This window comes from Rutilus rutilus, assembly GCF_951802725.1.
Source record: "Rutilus rutilus genome assembly, chromosome: 18".
NCBI classification, from domain to species: domain Eukaryota; kingdom Metazoa; phylum Chordata; class Actinopteri; order Cypriniformes; family Leuciscidae; genus Rutilus; species Rutilus rutilus.
This window is the reverse complement of record NC_140231.1, coordinates 7,182,540-7,203,099: the sequence shown is the minus strand read 5'-3', so window position 1 is coordinate 7,203,099 and position 20,560 is coordinate 7,182,540. Positions and strand designations below refer to the sequence as shown.

The 20,560-nt window shown below is 36.1% G+C and overlaps 1 protein-coding gene across 1 annotated transcript in view; it reads left to right on the top strand.

Moving 5' to 3' along the window:
- Nucleotides 1–19,291, top strand: part of gabrb4 (gamma-aminobutyric acid type A receptor subunit beta4) — an 82,807-nt gene extending 63,516 nt beyond the window's left edge. Inside the window, exons 5-10 of the mRNA XM_084386915.1 lie at nucleotides 1,068–1,150; nucleotides 7,002–7,139; nucleotides 10,822–10,974; nucleotides 12,131–12,387; nucleotides 13,037–13,126; nucleotides 13,431–19,291. Of these exons, the coding sequence (XP_084243041.1) occupies nucleotides 1,068–1,150; nucleotides 7,002–7,139; nucleotides 10,822–10,974; nucleotides 12,131–12,387; nucleotides 13,037–13,126; nucleotides 13,431–13,784 (1,075 nt within the window). The 3' untranslated portion in view covers nucleotides 13,785–19,291. The remainder of the gene's footprint in view (nucleotides 1–1,067; nucleotides 1,151–7,001; nucleotides 7,140–10,821; nucleotides 10,975–12,130; nucleotides 12,388–13,036; nucleotides 13,127–13,430) is intronic.
- The last annotated feature ends 1,269 nt before the right edge of the window (nucleotides 19,292–20,560 follow it).

The window sequence follows — 20,560 nt, the reverse complement described above, 5'->3', positions numbered from 1 at the left end:
TCCAGATAAAGTAAACACTAGAGGCATTAAAACTACAACATCTTTTTACACAAGTTATGATTACAGGAGATTATTGTTAAATAAACACTTATTTCTTTGTACCTGGTACAGTATAGCACCTTCAATGCAGCGTTACTAGTTCTTTGAAATGCAAGCCATGGTAAAAGAGCTTAAAGACTTGTTGAAGCTAAAATAGCATGGTTGCCTCAGCAAATTGGGTTTTATCTCATGTTTGCTTTTGTTAACACTATCGGTTTGGTTTAGGGCAGGGTTTAGTGTAGGTGGTTATTTTCAGATGTGATAGAGCATTAACCTTTTAGCACCACTGAACTGGACATTTAATTTCCAAACTTACACGATAAGTTCAACAAATGTAATAGCTACAACTAAAACTGAGCGTACTTTTAGTTCCACTCACTAGACATTTCACTTTGAAACTGTCACGAAATGTGCAAGAACCAACGTAATATTATTTTGCAGAAATGACGCCACAGGCATGTTTTTTCCAATGGCGATTTGGCGATTTGTGCAGAACCATCGACTTTTTGTGTGCGAGTGGTTGGGGGAGACTTCTACAAAGAATTTTACAAAATATAAATGTTTAGCCTTCTGTTAAAATTACTTTTACTCATCGACTAAGCGCTTAAAAATGTCATTTTGGTGATCAAAGGTGAGTTTTAAGAGATAAAATGATTGACAACAGGGTACTTTAACATTTCACAATAAGATATACAGCATGTGTCTTTCTTTTTTTATAAATTATTTTTACAGGACATTACAAGAATATTAAAAACAAGCAATATATCTGAGTCCAAGTGGGGGAAATAACTAAAACAAGAGACTTCAAACACCATTTGCCTATAATGATTGCATTTCCCCCCTTTTTTCTTTTCTCTTAGAATAAGAGAATAGATGGCAAACATTACTCATGACTCAGATATTCACATGGCACAGTCAAGGCTAAGCTATGATTTCCTAAAGGTTACCAAGATAACGGTGTCTCTCATTCTTTCTCCACTCTTTTTTTCTATTCTCCTTTCCCTGTTTTCTTGCTGTTCTTTTTCCAGAATAACCACTACAGCAGCCTGCATGATGGACCTGAGACGGTACCCCCTCGACGAACAGAACTGCACCCTGGAGATTGAGAGCTGTAAGTGAAAGGAAATGTGAACACACACACACACACACACACACACACACACACACACACACACACACACACACACACACACACACACACACATTATGCTTTGTTCGTAATGCAATACTAATATAGCATACTGCACCTGTAGAGAAGATAATTTGTTGTGTTCTACACACTTGTCTTTGCATATGTTAAAAGCACTGGCATGGTTTAGAGGATATAATATACCAAACAAGCAAATCAGGTACCAGAATATTATGACAAATCATTTTTTTTTTTTTTGCTGAACTAATGTTTTAGAGTCTCCTCTTAATAAAATCACAAAAATATTAAATAAAACTCAGAGTTTTAGAGATATCCTAAGATATAAATACAACATGGTAAGACGTGTCTTTAGCTCCATTGCGTTTCTAAACAGAACCACGGTCAATTTCCTTTTTTTGTCATAACATATTTAATGGAAATAAATTTCAAATAACTTTACAAAGCTTTCTACCTTAATATACCTTCGCAATTTTGTTATGACAGTATGTAATTCTGACTGGAGGACAACAAACTTCCAAGTGCCTTCTTTCAAATGAGACTACAATTATGCGTGTAGTGCCAAGACTGGTAACACTTTGTAATAGCTTTCATTAATAAAGCATTAACAAACATTATATAATGTTTAACAGATCATTAGTTATTATATATTCAAATAGCTACAATATAAGATAATGTGCTTTTAAATGTTAACTGATGATCTTGATTTAAAACAAAACAAAATCAATGGTTCTTTTAAGTTAAAATGCTTTCAAATGTTTACAAACAACCTTATAATATGTTGTACCATCTGATAAATAATCATAACAGCAGTTACAATACATTATAATACTACCTGTTTGTGGTTATAACTTTTAAGAGGACAATGCATTATATCCCCAGATGAAGCCTGCATTTATAATGTATCATAAGGGTATTCTTAGTGCATTATAATGCATGCATAATTCCTTATAAACAACCTTATAATGTGTTGTGTCATCTCATGAATAATCATAACAACAGTAATGATACTTACCTACTTAACCTCAATTCAAATATGATCATGCATGTATGCATGTAATGACATTTCTACTATGGGGCAGTTGAATGCTTGAATCTGATCAATTGTTCTAAGGTGTCCAAATATTTTTTTTTTAAGGAAACGCACAGGTAAAGTAGTTCCATGTAGGTCTAGACTGCATTACAGTTCCATATCACTTCGCCAAATAATTTCAATAATTTCAGCAAAAGAATCAAAACCCACAACGATACTGACCAAGCAAATATATATAGTATACAATAGGATAAAAAAATTATTTCCATGTTTTTTTGCCTCTAAATTTTGTTTTATTATGTATTTATTATTTATTATAGAAAGGCACCTACTCTCTTTCTCCCGCTCTCTCTCCCACTCAAACGCACATACATACAGTACGGACACACACTAGCACAGAAATGTGTTATCAGCGCTGCTCTGACGATTTTAGCAGTAAAATAGTTTAACAACTTAAAAGCTAAATGACATTTCTCACTAGCAATGTAATAATGGCACTGTTCTTGGAGCAGATACACGTACAGTTTCACTACAGTTTATAGTTTATACTATTATTAAAAGAAACGCTGGAGCCGAACACTGTTGAGAGACACACAGACTCAGATAATTCATTCACGCTTGATAACTAACTCTCTCTCTCTCTAATAACTGCATTAATAACTGTGTCAGTCTGCTATCAGTGGCTCAAGCCTCTGTTACTAGCTCTAAAACGACGTTTTGGAATTAGCAATGGAGGCTTGGGATTAGATGTGTAAGAAATTAGTTCTACACAAAAGAGCGTTTCAGGGACAAAAACCTGACAAATTTCTTGAAATGCATCATCTGAACAATGTTTTGAGGTGTGGTAACCTTAGTATACGAGGAATAATTGACTCCTGGCCGTTGAATTATTACAAAAATAATGCTTCATTGAATTATTACAAAAATAATGCTTCACATAATGCTCCGCTTCGTGTTGTGGCCGCATTACCACATCAGGTGTGCATTATTGTTCTAATAATTCAACAGTCCTCCGTCAATTATTGCTTACTTTGTAATCATTCAAATCCACATTAATAAACAAGCTGTTAATTAGTGTATCATTTGTAGATATAAAGAAAAGTCAATAAGTTCATTAGCAAACATTTGCAAGCACATTATCTTATATTTGTAGCTATACCTATTGTAGCTATTGATTAACAGGTTAAAATAACAAATTTGCACCAATGCATAATACTAGTATAATAATCCAATCTTCAAAAGTAACAAGTTCCCCTACACTGCACAAATGCCAACTCTTACTCACATTCTGACCACATCACCTTGAAGAAAAATCGTGAACTCCAGCTCATCAATTTCACTTTTGCTTCTTATCTCTGTCACACTCCACAGATACCTAATGTAAGCAAACATAATCATTAAGGCCATTTAGAGCAATCATCCATATCTGCCGTCCTGCCCACTCTGTCTTTAGGTGTCAGTAGTGATAAATGCTCTTGGAGGGGTTTGACACTGAGGGCTCATGGCACAATTGACAGAAGTAGGTAAGATTGAAAGTGTTTGCTGGTTTATCAATGAGGTGCCCTGCACTATCGATCAGTCAGTCGTACCAGGATGTTGTGCCCTGTCCATCACGGGTACATCAGTGGAGCTACGGTGATTACGCCATGTACATTGTTTCATGCTTACTGTTTATCACTTGAGCAGATCAATGCGTCAGTTGCTACCTGCTGAGGCGTGAGCATTTTTTTTAGATTTGCTTGTATAAACACTTCTGTACTTTTGGAACATTAACGTTTGCTCTTCCAATAACTGAATTCCTTTGGTGTCACTAACCACACTGTGGGCCTCATTCATGAAACATTTTTGTAAACATTCATAATACCATTCCTATATAAATTGACACAATCAATATAGAAAGTGTTTGTCAATGCATAAATTGTTTGTAAAACCATTCTTATGTAAATTGTTGCTTTAATTGTTTAAACATAAAACCTTTCTTATGTAAATTGTCTCGTTTAATACAAAAATACTGTTCAGAAAACATTTTTTCCCCCATCCAATGCCTAAATGTTGTACTTAGCAGAAGAAATGCCGGTGTAAATTCTCTGTAAAATTAATCTTAAATAATTGAAGAATGTTTGTACAAAAAAATTACTTTTTTTTTTTTTTTTTTACTTTTCACTATATGATACTGAGCTGCCACATTATAGTACATATTAGCGGTTGAACAGTTTCATCAGTTTAGCAGGCCGAACATGAGTCATTAACAGATGAGTTCAAATCAAACGTGGGGATACAAGAAATAATAGTATGAATTTTATCAACAAATTTTTTTAAAAAAATGTATCACAGATTGCAGGTGTAGCATCAGGAAATAAGAGCAAATTGGTATTATATATTGTACTAAACAGAGTCTTTGGCCTGTGAGCATGCTTTGCTATCAAGTTAGACAAATATTTTTCTCTAGCAGCCTTTACAGAGTGCTGGTAGCTCACCATGCAATCTTTCATGATTTCATAGGATACTTGGAGCTTATCTTTCTTCCACTTTCTTTCAGCTTTCCTTCCCTCCTGTCTGGAGGCACGAGTATCCTTGTTAAGCCAAGGTTGCGTCCTTAATTTAGGTTTCTTAATTTTAAATGGAGCAACTGAGTCCAAAACATTGCCACACAGAGTGTTAAAATAATAAAGTTGATCATCAACAGACATCTCTGAAAAGGAAGACACAGTAGGGCAAACATCCCTAACAAAAGCATCTTCAAACTGTTTAGATGTAACAGAATTAACAGACCGGATTGGACGACCACGGGACTTGACATTAACCTTTGAAGTACTGAGTACAGTGTTAAACAATACTGGCTTATGATCTGATAGACAGATTTCATCTATCTCTATATTACTGACAGTAAGACCTACTGAAATGACCAAATCAAGAGTATGGCCTTGTTTATGCGTAGACTCTGTGACAGACAAAGTGAGATTAAAAGAGTCAATAATTTGAATAAATTAATTAACCAAAGGATGAGAGGGACAGCACACATGTATATTAAAATCACCTAGAATTAATAGTTTGTCATAATAAGGTACCAGAGAAGATAAAAACTCAGAAAATTCCTGCAGAAACATCTTATTATAATAGGGAGGTCGATAAATCAAGGCACAGAGAAGGGCATTCTCTGGACTTAAGTACTTGAACTTCAAAACTGCTAAATTGTCCACTGATAATAAACAACATTTAAACCTGTTCTTAAAAATTGTAGCACCCACCACGACCCGAAGTCCAAGGAGAATGAACAAAATTACAGTAATCAGGTGCCGCTTCAGCAAAGAGGGCCAAGTTCATCACAATTTAGACAAGTTTAAGTTATAAACATAAAATCCATATCAAGTGTTGAAAATAAGTCTGAAATTGACCTTACATTCAACTGAGCCATCTTTACAGTCGTTGGTTCCGTAGATTGAGTCAGTGATGCTGCTGCGCCACTGCTCAACATCTGTGAAGGAGCGCGATCTAGAGTTCTGAGGTTGCTGAAGTTTACCCCAGCTCGGGGGTTTGATCTTAAAAAAGCTAGATCCGGTAACAATCTGTACACCATATCCAAATGCTGTGGCCAGAGAGGTACAAGGCATGAAGGTCTTAACTCAGAGGTATTAAAATAAAAAAGTAATCCATCGTTAGAGACGTAGGAGAGAGAGGTAGCAGAGAGAGATTCCAATGGTTCAACAAGATTGGGACAAACTCTCCTTAACCGCACCATAATGCCGCCACGCTTCCCGCGTCTTCTCGCCCATTTCCTTCCGTGCAAAGAACAGCCTGGGACTCGACAAATGTCCAATGGAAGTCGGGCTAGGAACGGAGGATAAGAAGATCCGCGTTCTCGTTCATCATAACCCTTACGGCAGTAATCCACAGCCAAAGAATGAATGTCAAGAAGAAATTGGAGATCATATGTAATTAAAGATGTAGCATTATGTGCTGACAGGCACATAAACAACACAGTTACGAACAGAAACAGCAGGACACACTGCACACACATAGAGTGACGGCCTGCCGATGAACACACTGGCACCATCTTGCTCCCAGAAGTGGCAGCAAGTGAAATGTTGAAGTTCACTATTTTACGACAAACTATTTCTTGCAGTAATCTCTCCTCATTAGCTATGTTTTCTATCCAAAGTTGCGATTTATGCGCAAAGTTTAAGTTATGCGCAAAACTGAAAATTGCATAAAACACTCACGAATAAAGCACTGTTTCCATACACGCATACGAAATGAACAACATCATCACTTCCTGATGAACTAGTGCTGAATATTACTAAATGTAATTTGCTACAGTATATAATAAATTACTTGCACCTCAGAGCATGCAAACGAAACACAATAATGGTATCCCAAAATGTGCATAAAAATAGGTGGATGGAAACATAATAATGTGACAGCTTGTCAAAGAGGAAAAAGGAAGCACACTAGACACTCATCAAACACAAATGTGTGATGAAACTGAGCGCAGCGACCCACTAGATAACGAACAGCAGAACCATTTACTTTTGCAATTAAAAGTGCTGATATCGACACATAACGCAGACCAATTTACACATCACTAAAACACAAATCACATTTTTGTCTCCATTGATCAAGCAAATTAACTAATTTGTTCAGCACCTTCTGGTAGGTTGTGCAGTATCACTTCACAAATCGGCATGCTTGCTAGATGTAAAATTGCTGTTGTCCAGTGCAATGGTTGTATCTATAAATTATATACTATGTAAACATTCATTACACTGTCTACCATCTCTACAGATGGGTACACCACAGATGACATCGTGTTCTTCTGGCAAGGAGGGGACAATGCTGTAACTGGTGTGGATAAACTGGAATTGCCTCAGTTCTCCATTGTGGAGCTACGTCTTGTGTCCAGGGAAGTGAGGTTTACCACAGGTATGGATGATTCACTTATGTGCAAAACAGCCCAAATACTTCATGACACTTTCAAAGCAACTTACATTGCAATCAAGGTATACATTTGATCAGTCTGTCTATTAGCTAGGAATTTATCCAATTGCTAGTGTCATGCTATGGTAAACAGATTTCACCATGTACAACATATTTGTTGATCCTGGAACAACGTTCCAATCAATCAATCAATCAATCAATCAATCAGTGTTATTCACCTATCATTTCCCTTTGATTTTAGAGATAACTTATGGGTACACTGTAAAAAATTTGCTGTAGTTTTGCAGCTGTTTGCCAGTAACTTACTGTAGATTTAAATCGATGTTATTTACTGGCAACAGTTTGCTCAAAGTTAAATGAACATTAAACATTAACAAGTCTTTGTCTTTACAGAATAAAACTATAAAATAACAACCTAATGCAAAGCATTCTGGGAACCAGAAATCTTCATCAACCTTTTTCTGTTTTTTTCCTTCAGATTTTGGTTCCCAGAATGCTTTGCATGATGCTGTTATTTTAGTTTTATTCTGTAAAGATAAAGACTTGTTAATGTTTAATGTTCATTTAACTTTGAACAAACTGTTGCCAGTAAATAATATCAATTTAAATCTATAGTAAGTTACTGGCAAGTAGCTGCCAATAATACTGTAATTTATACAGATTTTTTTAACAGTGTAGGGTTTGGTTTAGGGATAGGGATAGGGCTAAGATAACATTTTCTAACAGGAATGTTGTTCCAGGATCAACAAAATATGTTGATCCAGGAACATGTCTGTCTTGGCAAAAGGCATGGTGACCGTCATGCTATATTTCAAATAATGAACAATAAGGTTAATGATCTGTGTTAGAAGTTGGGGTTTCTCTAGCTCAGCTGATGTTCACACTGAGATTTCTTTTTTCTCCTGAGAGCCTCCTATGTGAACACAGCTTGGAGATTGTACGCTGGAAAAATGTAGCTGTGTTCGAAATGGCCCCCTATACAGTACCCTCATTCACTCTTCCCTATATTAGTCCACTAATATAGTCCACTTGAAGTGAATGAAAACGAGTGAGTGAATTCGGACACTGGGTGTGCCAAAAGGGCTGCAGCTTATTGCTGTTTAATAATCATATGAAACTTAGAAAAACTGGCAGCTCCAGTAGCAATGGAAAGATTTATCTTGAACTCTGTCATGGAAACTAGCATATAAACCTTAATTAAACAATTTAATCAATTAAAAATACATTTATACCTGAATGATATTATGCTTTAGCCACATTGGATCAGCAGTTTAGAAAATGAATGGATGAATGATTCACTGGGGGTTCAATGATCTCAGAAAGCGTTATCTGTGAACAAAAATTGTGATGTCACATTATTTAGCATGTGACTGTTTGCCTGGGGGAAGGAGGAGGATAAAGACTGTATACAGACAAAGATGCAAAAAAGAACATGAGTTCAGAACAGAAAAAAATGGCTGTACTGTAGGTGATGGAATTATTTACAAAAGGACAGAAAACAATTAATAAGTAGGGTTTTCTTGGCAATTACATTAGATGTTATTTGTCTTTATGGGACTGTTTGGAATGTGTGTGGAAGCACAGAACAAGAGAAGATCTGGCTGTTTGAACAAAATCATGCAATTCCAGAACAATTACTGGAACTTTTTCAGAATCTCTGTATGGAAAGACCATATTAGATGATACAATGTATTTTCAACAATTCAAAAATGTGGATCTGAATTGCAGGGAGATCATTACATTTACAATAAATAAAAGTAATAAAATCTGCTCAAACTATTTGTAACATTTATGCTGTGTCTTGTGTTCCCTGTGACCTAGTTTAGCTGTCTGGTTAATTAGTCATTATTTTCACCTGTCGCTTCAACAATTATCTCATTAGTTCCCTTTGTTTGCTCTATGTATTTAAACCCTGTGTTCTCCCTCATTCTCTTTTCGTTCTCGTCAATATTAAGTTGTTTTTGTGGTAGTTTCCTGTTTGATCTCCAGAGTTTTGTCATTAAAGACATTAAGTATTCTTTAAGTAATCTCCTTCGTCTTTGTGCGTGTACGCAACCATTTTGTGACACTATAGTTCTATAGCTCTATTTCTATGTAAGTCAAAAACAGTAATGAACAATGTTTAATTGCATTTTTGGCTTTTAATGTGTGATTAATTTTAATGAATCGTTGCATTCTGACAGTTCATGTAAATCAAGGAGTTGACACAAAGTGACGTATCATTTTACTGGGTTAAGGAACGGTCACATTTACCGCTGCATGGCAAAATTTCATGAACGAAATCAGTCATTCCAAAAGGAATCTGTGCAATGGGGAGTTTTGAGAAGGATTTTGCTCAAATTCAACATATGTGTGAGATGTTATTTATACATCTCTCTGCTATTAACAATAAACATTGGATCTTTTTTGCCTGTGACATTTTGTGACCGCACCTTTACAAAACTAATTGTTGTAAAATACAGTAGTATTGAAAACATAGTATTGAACTGCTCTTACACAGCTAAAATGTAGTTGAGTTTTTGCTACTTTAATGTTGCACTCCACATTGGGTTAATACCAGCACTAAATTTATGGCCTGGGCAAAAATGCTGTGAATAAGTTATACAAAAGATTTAAGGATATCGCAATGCATTGCACAGCTTTAATTAATAAAAAAAATGCATCTATCATTTTATGTGCATTTGCCCTTGTGTGCTCTTGTTTATTTCATGGAGAAATCCATGGTGAGGTGTCCAAACAAGTGTGAAAAAAAAGTGCTATTGTTGATTCATCAGTTTTTTGCAAGCTGTGATTGGCGTCGGGTGCTACTCATATTCAAATGCTATTTAAGTTACAGCCTGAAGTTATTTCCCTTTCTCTTTGATACAGTTGCACCTGAAAGACTTCCAAAGGAATTTGTTCCATTGCATCTTTATCTGAAAATGTTTCATTTATTTGTTTCTATTGCACTTCTGGTTAGACCTAAACTGCATTTCGTTGCCTTGTACCTGTACTTGTGTAATGACAATAAAGTTGAATCTAATCTAATCTAATCTAATTTAGGCCCAAATGCAGGGAGATAACACATATTTATTTCACATCAAAAAATAGCCATTGTAACAATTTGAATAATCAGTACACTGAATAAGTCAATAAATCATACCACACATTACATTTAGCTGCATAGTTTTTAAACGGGCACAAACAGGCTAATCTTGGAAAGGCGTCTTGAAACATGCTGCTAACAGTTTTCCTAAACCGCTCACCAGATTTTACACATTTACAGGACAAGCTCTTCAGTTACGTATTGTTTTCCCCCCTTTTTTCTCAAATTCCCTGTATCACAGGGCTAAATGAAAAAAAAAAAAGACACTGCAGGTTTTGTGACAATTCTCAAAGGGACGTAGACGTTGGCTGCTGAGAAGGGGGTTTCAGAAAAATCTGCCATGTTTGCGACTTTCTGCCATGTTTAATTGGAATGGAACTAGTCCCTGGGAAGGAATCCATTGCTTTGGGGAAATTAAATGCTCCATCTGAACAAATGGGAAAATGACTATCTGTTGTCAAAGTGCAGACTTTGACAATTGCAAATTGTAGATCTATTTTTCCTGTGCTTGCTCTTTTGTGTTCCCGCTTACATGTTGACATCTCTTTTTTCGGCTTCTGCTATGTACTTGTGTCTCCCCAGGTTCATACCCTCGGCTGTCGTTGAGTTTCCGCATCAAAAGAAACATTGGCTATTTTATCCTGCAGACTTACATGCCCTCCATCCTGATCACAATCTTGTCCTGGGTCTCCTTCTGGATTAACTATGATGCCTCTGCTGCTCGTGTGGCCCTGGGTAACCTTCAGATTTTGTTTAAAAAGCACCCTGTTTTTACAGGATGTGAATCCCATAGAATTTTTCTTGTCTGTATAAAACAATATCAATCATTTTGAATTTCGTTTACTCCAAATATACTTATATACAACTTCCTGTCGACCATGATTAAAGGAGACACCCTTTCATATGGGTTCCCCAATGCGATAAACTTGAGCAAAGCTTAAAGCTTGCGTGTTGCTCAAAGTTCACTTTGTTCAAAGTTCAACTTTGACTCCATTTTCCAAAACAAATGCATTAAGTATCATTATATGGTTGATGCAGGTACTGAAATTAAAACAAGATGGATAGACTGATCTTATATGTCTGCAGATCAAGTATTTCTAAAATGAGAGAACTGCCAGTTTGCAGTCCAATTCATCTCACTGACATTTGCGTAGCTGGCATAGAACCCTTTTGATATATATATATATATATATATATATATATATATATATATATATATATATATATATATATATATATATATATATATATATATATATATTTATTTATTTTAGTATAGAGAACTGGACTATTCTATTTAGGACATAACATTTTGTGAAACTACGTCCATTTCTTTTTCCTAAGGCTAAAAAGGTTAAGTCTTTAGTTGGCTTATTAAAAAACAAACAAACAAAAGTTTTGCTATGTCACGATTAAAATGTAGTCACTTTGCGTTCTAAAAGAAACCATAACAGTATACTGCCATGTCTCATAATTATGTAATTATGTAAATAAAAATAGTAATAATTCGGGCATGGCTTTTTTTCCAAAAAGAAAAAAAGGTTAACACTTTAGGGTCCAATTCTCACTATTAACTAGTTGCTTATTAGCATGCATAGTACTAGGATGGCTATTTATTAGTACTTATAAAGCATATATTAATGCCTTATTCTGCATGACCATATTCTACATTCCTTAATGCTACCCAATACCTTAACTTAACAATTACCTTATTAACTGTTAGTAAGCAGTTATTAGGAATAGTCGTAGTTAATAGTTAGTTAATAGGAAGAATTGGACCCTAATCTAAAGTGTGACCAAAAAAAGTAGGGGCATGATGTCCATGGTACATTGAAGCCCTGACGCAAAACGTGACACTGTTTATTCAAATGACTAACATGCTTCCTTGCAGGTGTAACTACGGTGCTCACTATGACAACCATCAACACCCACTTGAGGGAGACCCTCCCAAAGATCCCCTATGTGAAAGCCATCGATGTCTACCTCATGGGCTGCTTCGTCTTTGTTTTCCTGGCCCTGCTCGAATATGCCTTTGTAAACTATGTGTTCTTTGGACGGGGACCCCAGCAGCAGAAAAAGATCAACGAAAAGCTGAACAAAGCCAACAACGAGCGTCCCCGCTATGAGGAGAAGCGTCTAAGGGAACAGGTATGCAGGATCTCTTGTAAACCATTTCTAACGGTTACACAGTTCATTTTTGTTCTAATTAAAACCTAATTTAATTGAATTTAATAAGCATTGACAATGTTCATGCATGTCTAAATCAATACGGATTTACTTAGTTTGTAAGCAGAACAACTTTACTCATCAAAATAACTATTGCCTGAATGAATCACATCACTGCTAAAAACAAACATTCAATAGCCCATTAACCATCACTTTACTTGATCAGTGACGTATTTCATTTGATTGCATTTCATTATTAAGAGAGGTTCCTCTTGCTTGGAAAGTTACAAATTACATTGTCATTATGTTATCAGATTCTAGTCTGCTTTATTGCCACAGGCTCCTCTTTCAATAGAAGTACCGTGATGTATCAAGAGATAGACTTAGATTCATTTTTCCCTCCTCAAAATGTGTCAGCCATTTTCATACTTAACAACTGTGTTCTAAGCTCAGTTACTAAAATAGTTTTACTGAATTTAGGCATTTGTGTCTGTGTCTTTTATGCAGGCTCTTTCTTTTTCACCCTTATATTTATGCACTTTTGTATTCTTCGAAAAATTGTTGGTTGATTGTCAGAGTTTATATGGGCGTTTTAACGTTCTCTTCATTTTTTTTTCTTTCACATTGCAAGGACTCCATTTCAGCGCCGTTTCAAAGCAACACCCTCAGGTCATATACACAGCGAAGAAATCTGTATCTCGAGGAACAAAGAAAAGTCGGGGTACATGCATTTAGAAATCATATCAGCTGAAACAGTGGAAATTTAGATTGAGGAGTTGATGAAATATTGTCATTAACTAGTGTGTGTGCGTGTGCGTGTGTGTGTGTGTGTGTGTGTCAGCCATCGCCTTTTGAATGACGTCTTGTAATCTTCCCAATTGAAGTTTGTTACAACTGTCACATCACATCATCGTTGCATCTGCATGAAAGGTTGAATGGAAGTAAATGCTATTTGAAACAGTTTAGGGCTATCCGCTTCCTGTGGCTGCTCATGACCACCCCTCTCTGTCTTTTATTGCTTCAAGGTGGATGCTTACGGAAACATTCTTCTCACCACTTTGGAGATGAACAATGAAGTGATGCCATCCGACGTAGGCAGCAGCGTCAGTGACTCACGGAACTCCGTCATGTCCTTTGACAGCTCCGGAGTGCAGTTCCGCAAGCCCATGGCTTCGCGGGACGGGTTCAGCCACCACTCGTTGGACCGCAGCGCCATGCGCAGTCGTGCCAACTGCCGGCTAAGGAGGCGCTCGTCCAAGCTGAAGCTCAAAATCCCCAACTTGACGGATGTTAGCACCATTGACAAGTGGTCCCGGGTCATTTTTCCTATCACTTTTGGATTCTTCAACCTTATCTATTGGTTGTATTATGTGAATTGATATGCGTTCCCCTAGGAAACATGGGCCATATTTTGAGAGCACATTGAATTGGCTTTGATACAATTGGAAAATATGTGTACACATATAAAGTTGATACATATGTATATGCATATTTCTATATATTATATTTCTATATACACATGCGTGTGTAAAATCTAAAGGACTTTTCTGGTGTAAAAAAAAAAAAAAACGTATTATATAGAATGACTTGAATGTTTAAGAATAATACAAGAGAAACATTTCAAGTATTTGAATTTCTTTTCCTTCTGAAACAAACAAATAACAAGCATCAGTCCCTTGTTCGAGGGTACGGAACTAAAGACTGCATGATATTTTCCCTAAAAGAAAAGATCGCAAGAGAAAAAGGACACATCTGAACGTCTCATCGGCTTTTTATTGATACTGTAATCAGCCTCTCGTAACCGCAGCTCATGAAATCAGAAGTGGCTTGAGCATTTCGGGGAGAGTCAACTAAGCAGGACCCCGGACCCGATCCACTTCTTTCCCCATCCTCACGGAATTGTCCGTTTCTACACTGTACAGCAACCTCTTTTGCAATTATGTGTCATTCCTTGATTTTGCAAGTGACAAGCATTCTCTTTATCGGACCTCAGCTCTGGTCAATGGTTTACACTGGACGGCCATCTTGAGTTTTAACCAGTGCATCCTGCCCAGTGTCAGTACATTTCATTTTCTCTCTTCTCTTTTTTGCAGATCATCTTTTCTTTCATTTTTGGGCTATAATCATATTTTTGGAGGGCGACACCTAAACATGTTCTAGAAGTAGTTCATTAATAGATAATAAGCCACTAGTATGCTTCATTCATCAAGAATTTAAGAAAATGAAAAAAAAGAGAGAGTACATTCATTCATTCAGTAGCCTTATTGCCATGGTCAGGTAGTATTGGTGTTCTTTCTTTACTCTTGTTCCTAGTGCATTTCATCTGTTCTATTGATACAGTATTCATGAACATCTTGTAGAGCTTTGTGTTGTTTGGAATGGAGGGAAACCCTTAGTGAGCTGTGACGTTTCTTTAGAACTTGGATTTGAAGTTAGTCCATCAACTATGTGAAAAATGTAAAAAATAAGGAAAGAAAAGACAAGATTATTGTGTATTCAACAGGGGATGTGACCATGTTTTTATCTGTTTCATGTTTAAGTCAACCACTCTGACCATAGTGTGACCTGATATTGTATATATTCAGTCATTGTAGTGATCCATCCCAAGAATGATATACTCTGATGTTTTTAGTTTCTCTAAAATGTGCCTGTCTGAAACCTGAAGGATGTGTCCTCAGTTCATCAATCAGTGAAAGAGGGCCAGATGACCCTTGATCTTTGACCTTTCACTTTAAGCACTGCAGACCCACCCACAGCTCTGACGTTTTGCATCTTGGGATTGAATCTCAAAGATGAATGACATCAGCATAATCAGGAAAAAAAATGCTTCTGAGTCTTTTCGGGGCAAAATGACATGTACGATAAAAGCCATGAACTGAAGTGACAACCAAAAAGGCCTATAATCCATTTCTCTTTTTACCATTTACCTCTGATTCACCCACCACCAGTTCTTTTGGGCTTTGCCTCATTATGATTCACAACAGCTTCATTGATCTTTCTCTATCTCCAGGTGACCACAAACTCAGATTCATATGTCAATCCATCTACCATCCATATTCATTCAAATCTTATTTCTGGTAGTCTCTAGTCTCAGAGTAGATCGATGAGTAGAAGCATCCCAACAAATGCTTCTCAAAGCAATGTTGGATCAGTTCTTGAAGATGTGGATGAGAACTGAACTGCTGAATAACTGGGCAAGGGGACATTTAAAAGCGAGGAGGGTCCAGTGGTGCCTTGGGAGCGCGAGAGCCCTAGACTTGCTTGAGTTTGTTGATGAGGGTATTCTGAGCAGGCCTCAGACCTCAGGGCTTAACAAAGTCCCTTGGCTCTCGATCCCCACACCAGACCTCTCAACAGTCTTATAGGTGTGAACCAACCACCAGATCACCAAAAGATCACTCATTCCATGGAGAAACAATGGAATAAGGGGAAATAGGAGGCTGTACCTCAATGTACTTGCAAAGTCCTATGTTACATAGAAGCATGTTTGAGAAATCCCACTTATTGTGTTATTATTTGTTATTGTGAGCACGACCATAACACCTGTGCAAGGGAGCCAGTACTCTCAAGTGCAAAGCAAGACATGCACAGATGCATGCACAGTGTAGCAATTAAGTTAAGCGCAAATCTGCACTAAAAGAGGATGGAGGTCAGAGTGCTTTTCATGAGTAACTCTAGTTACCATGAGTGTTATGGGGGTGCCTTGGCCAATTACAACTCTCAGTTGGCATTCAAGATGCTGCAATGCTTTGCCAAATGAAGGTTCAAAGGCAGAGTATTTAGTTACTGATTTGGTATCTTTAGTATACTCATTTAATCTATACTGTTTAGATATGAATTTACAATGTAGACCAGACCATTTAAGCTACAATATAAATCCACCGTTACTAGTGCAGTGTTGTAGACAAGTTTAGCGATAAGTTGAAAATGCCAGCTCCACCATTAGCCAACATTTCTCTTATTGTATTCAAGGGAACCTGATCAGTTAGAAGGAAGATTTTTGCGCTGCCTTTGACACATTGGAAAAGGTGGGATATACAGTACATTGTTTCATTTGAGCACCAACCACTATTAACTGGTAGAACTGTACAATTTAAATGATGTTGCTATATTTTTGTATTAGATATTACTGCTCTAAGTTATCAATCGGTGTTAATAGGCGCTCTAATTTTTCCCTTTGAGTGACCAATAATAGAGCAAAAAAATGCATACAGTATATCATAATCATAACCTATGGTTAGGTATTTTATTCATGAGAATAATTAGAAATTCTTAGAAGTAGTTAGTACAATGCACATAAGTTAGCGCCCATTTACTACATAGCTTCATACATTTCTAGTAGACTTGCTGGCACTATGCAGTCTTTCTTACTAATGATCAGTTTATTGTTCCACATGGGTAACCTGAATCACTATTGGTCCATGCGTCCTGACCAATCACGATAGGCAAGGGTTGAATATTTCAATAGAGAGGGGATTAGCAACATGCTAATGCAGCCATACTGTGCCACTGAGACATGCTGGATGTTGAATTTTGTTCAAGTGGATATTGTGTTGATCATCAACATGTTCTTGTAGCACCAGCACTCTGTTTATTCACAGTGAGCTTACGGCTAAAACAGCTTTTTGGAAAGATTCTGGTTTGTGGGCATTTGGCCCTGCAAGATTTGCCTTAACAAGATCACTAAGCATTTTCATGAAATATTAATGAGCAATACAATGCAACTACAACAAAGTTCATGAGAGAGTGATTCTCTTTCAACCCAATTCAAGCCTTAAACATGGTTAAAGATCATTATAAGTTGATCATTGGACATTTGGGGTACAATTCAGTTATCAGTTTTAGAACCTTAAAGGTTAATATAGTGACAAATTAGTTCCCTCAAATGTCTCACCCAGGTACTTTAGCTATGTTTCCACTGCTTAACCTCAGAACCACAAAGTGTAGAACCAAATATTTCCTGGTTTAGGATTACATTGTCTTTTCATTTGTCAGACCTCAGTGTAATAAAATAAAATAAGGTAATTGTGGCTTTATTTCTCATAATAGCAACTTTATTTCTCACTTTTAAATGTACGCCTAGATATAAATCTTTTTATTCTTTTTATTTATCATAATTGCAACTATGTCTCAAAATTATGATATTACTTCTTGTAGCCTAACTGGGCAATCAAAGACTAATTTCCATAATTGCAACTTTATTTCTTGTAATTGCATCTCAATGTCTCTCCCATACACACAAGTTATTTTAGCGTTTTATCCAAGAAATGTGGTTCTGTGTTTTGTGAGTGGAAACATGGCTAGTGTAGTAGTTCACATCAGAATGGCAAGTAGCAGAACAACATTTTCCTAGAAACTGGACATAGCCTAACTGCTAATTTATTTATAGTTAGCCTGCTTGACCAGTTTGCTAAGTCTGCAACCTACTGCTGTATAAAAACACTAACAGCTGTATCGGAAAAAAAATGTTTTATATTTATAATTGCACAAGTTGCTGTTCTGAAAATACATTCTTAGCTGGGTAACTACACTCTCACTTATGTTTCACTATCTGAGGTAGTTGGTGCATGCAACAAATCATTCTAGCATTTTAGATTTTATTTGAAAGTTTACTGTTTCATCATAGTGCTAGGATAGATTACTTGTTAAAAACCAATTTGCCAGTTTACAAGGGTCATTTGGTGAAAATACTCAGATAAATGTAGCAGCACTAGGTTAGAGAGGGTGATAGTATTCATGGCCGTCCATGTTGAATTTGCTTTTTTTTTCTTGCTTTATTTTTTCTTATGAAAATAATTTAGTTTTTGTAAACTTAATTTCAAAATCACATGCAGACTGAATCTGCATGGGTAGTTATTTTTTATTCATACAACTTTTGTTGTGTATTTGTTTTGTATGATATGAATTGGTCTATCGAAGAATGTGTCGAATGGGTTTAAATTTGTGACTGAAATTGCTGCTAATTACCTCTTTTAGCGAGTGAAGAGCAAAACAGAGTTCAGTTGGGACCATTTTAAGATGCATGCATAATTTATAGCATTTGGCCATTATTTGCCACCTTAAAACTGTGTTTGAAAAGAAATGGGCCCTTCATGTCTATATTTGTAACACACTCTCTGAAGAATAGTGGCTCAGACATAGATACACTGTTATGACACACAAAAACGACAAGACTCCATCTATTAAGATGGATGTTATATAATGGAAATTTAGGACAACCAAGAGATTTTAGATCAGAATTGTGTAAAGGTAGCATACTCTTGAGCACGGATGGGATTGTTGGCCTTTTTTGGAGAATGTGACTCATCTTAATACTAATGATTTCTTGAGTATAATTTGATATCTGGTTAGGGGACAGGGGACGCATTTTCCTTTTGCCTTGCACTTTGCTTCAGTTTTAGACAAATATATTGTCTGTTATTGTTTATTGTTCTTTTTTAAAAAGGGGGGGGGGGGGGGGGTGCTAATGTGTTCTGATGACAATGGAGGACATAATTATCTACGCACTTCACACAAATCACCCCATATGTTCACTTCCACATTTTCATTCCATTAACATAACTCAACAAATCATCGAATAGCTTTTACTCGAGTACATTGTTTTTGTCTTTTGCTACATCCATCCATGAAGCAGGAGAAAAGGAAGTACAAAAACTGTTGAACTGATTTTAATGTGAATTTTTCTTGCCTCTTGTGTATATGTGTAATTACATGTGAATTGTATTGTAAATATGATATCTTTCACTTATATTTCTTAATGCATGAACAAAACAGGGCAGTTGGTAATAACAGCTAGCCTCAATGCTACTGGCATGGACAGCTTTTGCAGCACCGGCATAACTTCTGCAAACAAAACCTATCTCTGAAAAAAAAAAAAAAAAAGAAGAGGAGAAAAACTCACAAAAAGATACCGGTTTTGTTTTGCATGTCTTACGTTTTCAGAAAGGTTTATTTTCATAATTTCTTTTCTATTCTAAAATTGGCGATTCATATCACCCTCACATACAAGGAAAGGAAGCTTTTTGCTTCTTCTTGTACACAGAGATCGAACCAAACACTGTAAATCTTAAATTAAATAGACAAAATAGACAAATACTATCTATATTAGAAAAGGAGAATTACGGAGAAAATGATTCATGGAATTCATCATAAAAAATATGCGAAGAATATGCACATTTTCATCCTCTCTTGCTTTTTTTTTATATATATATCACATAGAATTGAGAGTAGATAGACACACCTATTAAGCCATTAGTTCAAAGTAGACTAGACCTGCTTACATCTTGTTGAACAAAACAGCAAGTTAAAGTCTCATGCCATGAGAATGCACGACTGGCAAAGCAAATTCTCAAGAGTTTGTTAAAATGTATAGGCCAGTAACTTTGCTGTGCTGATTTTCTTTGCACCAGGATAGCGTTACCGATAAAGCGAATTATAACACATAAACACAGCACACACAAGTTAAGTACTAACCTAAAGTGAAAATCCTCAAAAAATAAAAATAAATACAAATTGGCAAATATCTAGGGCAACCACTTCATACCTAATTTGAGAGTTCAGTCACTATTTATACTGTTTTGTTTCATTTCTAGTTGCCTGTATTTGTTGTATTCTTTAAATGAATGGTTAACTCTTATTGTTGATGTTTTCTCATAGAAAGGAAATATATTTCTACTTTACATCCTGCCCTGAAAGTAAAATGCATTCTGTTTTTGTGTTGTACTGGTTTTGTTCTCATTAAGCTCTTGGTTTGATTCTGTTGAACTATTGAGGTGTGATGATTTATGACGATCCATTTGGGGGTATGATTTGTCTTCATGAAATCAACATTTGTAAAGTAAAAGGTTGTATTTTCTTCTTTATTTTTTTTTCCCCCCTTTTCTTTATTTTCTTTTTGTCAGTGCCAATTAATGTAATGGTGTCGGTCAGCTTTTCTAGGTGTTTGAGCAAAATGTGTTTTTTACTAATACAAGATGTTACAGTATGTGGTACAAAAAAGGGTTATAAGTAACCAACTGACTTTTTACAAATAAAGGCTTATACAGTAAAGAACGACAATGCAGAAGTCTTTTTCATTTGCCATTTGTGGACTAACGGTTGCATTTATTTTCTTTTGGCTGTTGGTCTGAAATAATTAGTCCCCAAATGGTAAATC